General features: G+C 38.6%; 1 protein-coding gene across 4 annotated transcripts in view; it reads left to right on the forward strand.

Annotated features, from left to right (window-relative positions):
- The first annotated feature begins 1739 nt into the window (after positions 1-1739).
- The window catches only part of LOC137993347 (high affinity cAMP-specific and IBMX-insensitive 3',5'-cyclic phosphodiesterase 8A-like), a 54768-nt gene continuing 49007 nt past the window's right edge, over positions 1740-7500 (forward strand). For 2 of the 4 annotated variants that reach the window (XM_068839118.1, XM_068839119.1), the window contains exons 1-2: positions 1740-2356; positions 2496-2552. In XM_068839118.1, coding sequence (XP_068695219.1) covers positions 2084-2356; positions 2496-2552 — 330 coding nt within the window. In that variant the 5' untranslated portion in view covers positions 1740-2083. The remainder of the gene's footprint in view (positions 2357-2495; positions 2553-7500) is intronic. The other 2 variants (XM_068839120.1, XM_068839121.1) reach the window with 1 other exon arrangement.

A 7500-nucleotide genomic window follows, 5' to 3' on the forward strand; every position in this document is an offset into this window, starting at 1 on the left:
GCCTCGTTCCTTTTTTGCGTGTTTATGGACCTCGACTTCGTCTCGGTCCATAAACACGCAAAAAAAGAACTTGGCCAATATCCAGCCGTCTTGCCCTTACGCTTGGTCAATAACCCATATATATGAACCACTCGAGGTAGTCCACCCAATTCAGGGATATACCATACAAAGGACTGCCACAAATTGGGAATTCCATCCCCTACTCCTCGCGATCAATGTGTGAATTCTTTAACGTACCTCGTTATTAACGGCAAGGGTTGTAGGTGGTTTGCAACCAATCTCTAGAGACACAGATAACAATGCTGAAATGTACAATTGCTGGTGGACGAACAAAAGGAGCTAATGAGAGATCTTTTGTTTTCGTCCACCAACATGGCGGCAATGACGTAACGTCAAAAACCACCTTATGACGGGGCCTACGGTTTATAGTCCTTTTCCGAGAGGACTTGAACGCCCAAGTCTTATCGTTATTGTACTCTAAGTGCGCTGCCTCCAAAGGAGAGAAAGATAAATAAAAACGTCAAGGGAAGAATGGTCGAATTTTGATGCTAAAATTGCCTCATTTTTACTCAACCTTGACAGATACCTATTTGGTTTGATTTCATTTTAAAGAGTCAGCACGCCCATTGTCGTAAAAGCCAATCAAAACAGAGCTTCTCGGCGTCAAGGGAAATATCATACTTTTCGCGGGAAAAACCTTTTCCTAAATATGAATTTACTCTGGAAAGGGCTGACGAAATAGATGCACCCCTTGATGAGCTCCTGAAAAGACTTGATTAACCAGGGAGGACAACATGTTTGGATATCTGTTGACTTTTGCTAAAGCTATATATAGTGCATTGGTGTTTTTTGCCACGTTGATTCTGCCCCTAGCCTTTCATTGAATATGATATGATACCAGATTAGTATTGCTCTCGGGCATTGCAAGCAGAAATGACCATGATGGGCTACCACTCGCCCCGACTCGTCAGCTGATATTTAACTAAAGCAAGGAAAATGTGGTTCAGTACACAAGTACAATATCCAAAGTGCGATATTAGCTAGGCTGGAAATATGTCGAAGTTTTTTAAAAGGCCTGTTCCTTAGACTTGGAAATAGAATGCTTTAAAACGCCGAAAAGTATCATACGAGTCAATACGGGTAAAAGGCAAGGGTGAATAATTTTCGTGAAGTATGTCACCAAGTTGTTTGGCATTGAATGTATATGGTTGAAGATTATCAAAGGAAAAAATAATTTGCCTTTCAGAACACCCTGTTTTTGTTCCATTCCTGGTGTTCCAGTCGACGGAGACAGTATAAATTGTCTTCGAAAATATTGCGAGGAAAAGGTGTTGGTAAAAATTATCATTTGTTCTTTTACAGTACAGAACATCTGTGTTGGGATGTGACGTCACAGCCACGAGTTCTCTTTAATGTCCATTACTCGTTTCCTTCATCGTGAAAGTTACTTTCACACGCCTTAAAAAAATACACTCTGCCTGCCTCCGTTGGTCTGGCAACCTGCCTTTTTTAAGACAATGTCTTAAAAAAGGTTTTTCGAAATTATTTATTTGCGTCTTACGTCTCCTAACAGGCAAGTAAAACTCACTGAGCGGCGTTCAATGCAGCTGCCAGGTCGGAATCCGACGTTATACCGACTTGTCACGAAAGATCACCATCGGTTGGATCCGATTGTTGTTAATGAGGTCACATGGTAGTGAAATCGAAGGGGATTGGATCACCTTACATGACGAGCGACCTTAGCAGAAGTTTGTTCCCATAACAGCAACAGCTATATAGCGAGCAAGGTTGAAGCATTGAAGTCCTAGTCATTTTATGCCGAGTGTCTGAGAAATCAGCTCATTCAAGAGTTGATTTAGGAGATACAGCACCAGCCATGGGCTGTAAGAACTTTGCGGGCTAGTATTCTCAACACGCCACATGCCTGGTCGCCGCCGAAAATCTACGATTTGCTTTCGGGGACCTTGAATCGCATGTGGGAAAGCGAATAATTCTAATATCGTCGACCTTGAGTGCTTGTGGAAGTTGACTTGCAAGTTGTGGACAAATTGACTGTGAATGTTCTTCGTTATAAGCCCTATAAATGGGCTGTGCTCCTAGCATCCACGTCTCACAATCTGGAGTATTTTATTGTAGAGACGAAATTCGTGAAGGATCAAGTCCAAGACCGCGACCATCTTCACCAAGTGAGATTGTCGGCCATATTCGTACTAGTTCAGATTCTGGTTCACATATTTCTTCTTCTTCCTCATCTCGCAATCGTGGAATTAACAAAAAGGGTCAAAATTCACATAGAGGCAGTTCTATCGAAGCAGAAACCCAAACGTACGATACGAGAACTATGGAAACTTCGAAGGTAAAAGGCTGATATTTTCCTGTTCGACTACCGACTTTACGTTAGCGATCAAAAACTACTCCGTTAACCTTTTCGTCACAATTTGTCTATTCGTTCTCGCGAGATCCGTTGATAATTTTTTGTCCGACTGTTTTTGCAGGGTGAGAGTAGAGAAGTTTCATTAGGACCTATGAAGTTATATCAAGCGCCAATGCAGGTGAGATTTTAACCTGAGCTTCGTTTGTTTCTTGAAAACTTTGACTTGAGGGTTCGAGACTCTTAGGGATGATGTGAAGCATTTCCCGGCATTTATTCTGTTTTCGAACCCTTAAAAGGTGGCGGATGTGTGGCTCTTTTGCGCTGTGAATCGGATCAAATTGCCTTCATTTTGCGTCCGAGAATGAAGTCTTGTATTTTGTTCATATTTCAGTGTAGATGTTCATTTTCGAAATGAAGCCTGGGTTGTACATTCGAAACATTTTTCCCGTGTTTTGATCCAAGCTTTTCACATTTCACTCATCAAACTGAAATTCAACTGTTTTTTCCCTTCAATATGTCTTTTATATCCTTGTTGGGGGAGAAATGTCCACCAAATTCATTCCGGTTTTTTCCACTCCAAGGGAGTGCAAAAAATTTAGCAATTTTTTTATTTACAAAAGATGTCGTTGCGTGAGATGGTCTGTGTCCTTTCTTTACTTAGAGTTTCTTGCGTAAGCCTCCGAGAGGTCATTGCCGACTTAAGTGAGTTGGAAGTTAATTTTTTGGTCGTTTTGAAATGTATACATAGATATATATCCCTTGCTTGAAGTAGATCAAGTCTTCACCGCGTCTAATACACAGGTTCCGTCAATATGGAAACCTAGAAGAACCGGTGTTTTCCGTTCGCAAAAGCGCTTCAAAAAGTCGGTGTTTCAAGTCTGACCTTCTTAACTCTGAAAATCTGCACACGGTTGACGTGTTTTCGGCGGATTGTTTTGTTGTGGATGCTTTCTGTTCTTTCTTCAGTACAAGGGTTGCAGTTTTCGTCGAACATGGACGAAAAATTCGACCTACCAAGACGAGAAAAACGCTCTGGCCCTTGGTAAACAAACGAACGACACGATATATTTCACGTGCAACCTTTCGAAGAAATCTGAATTTGTACATTCACAGTTTGACCTTGAGGGAAAAGGTATTCGATGGTTTACGTACACATCACATCCCGCATGGTATCTGAAGGAAGGAGGATACAAATAAGTTGCATACATGAATAAGTAGAATCCCGATCCAGTTCAATTTTTTGGGATATCATGTCTCCAACCAACACCAGAAATGGAAAATTGCATTGATTTTTTTAATCGTTATTAATTTTAGTGTAAATTCTCTTTCCAGTCAAAATTGCACGGTGGTAAATTATTTATTTTAAAGCGAGAACACCTCGTTTTGCGAACAAGTTACATTTTTACATGAAGCTTTTATGATTGTTGTAACATTGCGTAAGATCATGCACTGTGGGGAAGAACGAACCTGCCAAACATCACTTTATGCAAATCAGTTATATTTTCTGTCTTTTTTTTTGCTGTTGGAACCATCAAATTATCAAACGAAAGAAAAAATCTGACTGCTTACCAACTGTATCTAGGGTTAAATGGGTTGGTGTTTTTTCCTTCTGTAATGAAAATGAGGTTCACCTTGTAGAACCAGTTTTCTGGGTTTTTTTTTCCCTTCAACCTAAGCTTACTAAGCACAGTATTGTCAGCTATTCTGGAATTAAATTGAAAAATAATGGAGTTCTTTGAGATGCAAGATAGAAGACAATAGGGGAGCTAACACATATTATCACTTTAGGTTGTGTTCCTTATTTCTCCACAAATTTTAAAATCTAGGTTGTAATAATCTTACACTGGTGACTTTACGGAGAAAGGTGATCTCTGTAGTTGGTCTCCTCAGAGTAGCTGTTTGGAGTCTTCAGTGATTGGCAGTAATGTTTATACGAGTTTTTTTTTTAACATTTCCAGCTTTTGAAGCAGTAGATATTAAATTTTGTCAAAATATAATTATTTCAAAACTTCAGTGGTCATTACCTTCTTCTTCTTCCTTCTCATTCATAAAAAAAGTGAAATGTCAAGTTGAAAGTCAGCAGTGGGTTAGCAGTTATCAATTAACTGCACCTCCCACCTCTGTAACCCAGGTTCAACCCCGTCCTCTGGTCGTATGTGGGCTGAGTTTCAGTCAATCTCAATCTGACTCCTAGGGTTTTCTCTGGGTGCTCTGGTTTTCCTCCCTCATCAAAATGGACTCTCAGTCAATTACATGTACATCTGACTGCGGGCGGATACCCTAATAGGGATAACGTCCGTATGCTTCCCTTTCGATGAATTAAATGAAAATAAATAAAGTCATCGAAATCATTTCTTTAATACGCTAAGAACAGGGCACATGGTCATGTAGTGTGACTAAAAGTGTTCTGTCCAACTAAAGACGGTAAGGTTGGGAATCTTTGAAATAAGTTAAGAACTAACTTTGTTGTTGCATAAGGGTTCATGTTATTCAAATGTCTTGTTTGTGGCTAATTTTCCAGTAGAATCTTGATATTGAAGACTTGGAAAGCAAAGCGTAAGCGCCTTATTTTTTTCTTTAACATTACTTAAGCATTTTCTGAAAAATAATCTACCAAAAGTAAGACTGAAAATGCTTCAAATGGCTTGGTGATTTTGGAATGGCTGCTTCTCTTTATTTTCAAGCTTGTTTTGAATATGAAGCTGAGTAAATAGCAGAATTCACACCAGTGATCTCTTTCTTTGTTTTTTTTTTTTTTTTTGTCCAAGTGTGGAAAAAAGACAGAAGCCAAGTTTCGATTCCTTCACTGTTTTTGGTCATACTCGAAGTTATTAAGGGTGGACATTTGGTGACTTGTGCTTAGATGGCTGTGTAAACTAAAGAATTTAGTAATGGGAAAAAACACAAACCTGTCGCAGTGTCAAAGTGACTCTGAAACATTGTTCCATAATGATCAGGGGAATAGTTTTTGGCTCAAAGCCATACCTAATTGCTAGAACTATCTGAGTTTTAGTCAGGTGACACAGTTTTGCTATTTAAACCATAAATTCATCCAGGTGATAAATCATAAAAATGACAGTTTTCATTGAATGTGTTGATTCCCCTGTTTTTGCTTCCAATTTGTAGTGTATATATTATACCTATGGTTCTTTATTTTTATGAATCCTTCTGAAGGAGAATTTCTTCCTTCCTTTTTGCATGCATGGAGAAGTCCAGAACTTTAAAAGACTAAAAAGAAAAGGAAATTGTAATCTTATTAATAAAGACGGCACAGTTCTTGTAATTATTTCTTCAATGTACATGTAGCACCATTTCCTTTGGAGTTTTGTTTTAAAGCTCTTGCAAGCACCAAATTTCTTGCTTTCATTCAATGTGTTTGGCCCTTTATTTGGCACATTCGAATAAATCCTTCATGATCCTTAATGCGCTTGTACAGTAATTAAACAGCGGCTTATGCATGTCCCATTAATTAAACAAGAATGAGACAAACCAATTCAGGTTGCCTTTGGAAATTAATTCTTACTATTCAGTTGCCAAATAAGACTCATCAACTTCAAGTTAATGTGCAGTATGCTTATTTGGTTCTTTAGGCGTAAGTTCATTGACTCCTAAACTGCCATCATTGACAAATGAAATTGTCTGGTTGCTCTCATTTGAATTGAGGAAACACTTGAGTCGGTTATAGGATCAATGTTATACCAGTTGTAATCAGTGCACTTGGTGGAGTCTTATGAGAAGTCGATGTGTGAAAAGGATGATTTAGGCGAAAAGATTGTCGTAGAGATGTAGAAAACAATTTAATGCACAGTGAAACAATAATATGAAACACAATAATTTATCAGGACTTTTGACAGAGTGATTGTGTATAATTTTTTTATTTATGTATTTATTATTATTATTTATTCTTTTTTGTATTTTGAGCCAATAGCTCAGCCAATAGCGTCTTACTGTGTCCACCCAACAAACTTTCACATTTGACAACTACATGTAAATATGTCAACTCAACAACCCACGCAACGGTGTTCAATTTTCAACCATACGATCTTTGCAAGGTGGCGTGACTGTCAATCAAATTTTCACACCCTTATTGGTGGATAATTTGTAAACACTTTGTTAGGTTGCCACAGTAAGCCACGTCGCATTGTAAGTTCTAACCTGTTATAGGCAGAGTCTACAGCTACTTCAACTCCCACAAGATTTATCGTACATACAAAGTTGTAACAAATGGCCAGTGAAAAATTTTGGTGGTCTCTTATTACTCTAGTACTCAAGACCACAATCTCAGAGGAGTTGTTCGTTTTTTCATAAAAGCATAAAACTTCTCACCAATGTCAACCAAGGGACAGTTAACAGTTTTGGATATAGAGGCATGCCTGAAATGTCCTGCAACTTTTGAGAAAAATGCTGACGACTCAGCAGGTTTTTTGAGAATTTTTTTTTTAGTGTAGAATGTGGTTGCATTACAAAATTTGTTGAACAGTGTCAAGAAAATATCAAAAACGAATTTGAGCATAATATCACCAGGGATTTGAATTGTAATAATAAGCATAATGGTAAAAAGAGCACATTGATAATAAAAATATTAATACTTGTTTTCACAAGTAATCTATAACTCTGAACTAAAGACGTCATCTTAAATTAAACCTCTTTTGCATCATTTTGTTCGTTAGTTAACACCTTATATACTTTGAGAATGATGCATTCCACACAAGAGGTTAGAAACATGGCTTTGACCACAAGCACACAGGGCTGTGCACTGAAGGTTTGCTTTTGAGAACTTGCACAACCCTCTGCAGGCTTCCTTGCAGGAACAATAGCTGAGCTCATAGCAGCTTTGCTGTGCTTGTGGAAGTGTTGGCCAGTAAGGTTGCCATTGACCATTCCTCTCCCATCACCATTCAGCAGGACTTGGAAGCTCTGGAAGTGCTAGGTGTACTTGACTGCAAACATGGCTACCTTGATATGATGCTCGGAGGATATCTTACTTTAGAGCTGCAGATGTCGGGGGAATCTTATCTAAACTACGGGAATGCATGCAAAATAGTAGCAGTCTTGCCTTATCCATAGAGTTGATGATGATTCAAGGTGTAGACAGGCCAAACACGACTCCTGTTTGTCAAGATAGG

The sequence above is a fragment of the Montipora foliosa genome, chromosome 2, assembly GCF_036669935.1.
Source record: "Montipora foliosa isolate CH-2021 chromosome 2, ASM3666993v2, whole genome shotgun sequence".
Classification (NCBI taxonomy): domain Eukaryota; kingdom Metazoa; phylum Cnidaria; class Anthozoa; order Scleractinia; family Acroporidae; genus Montipora; species Montipora foliosa.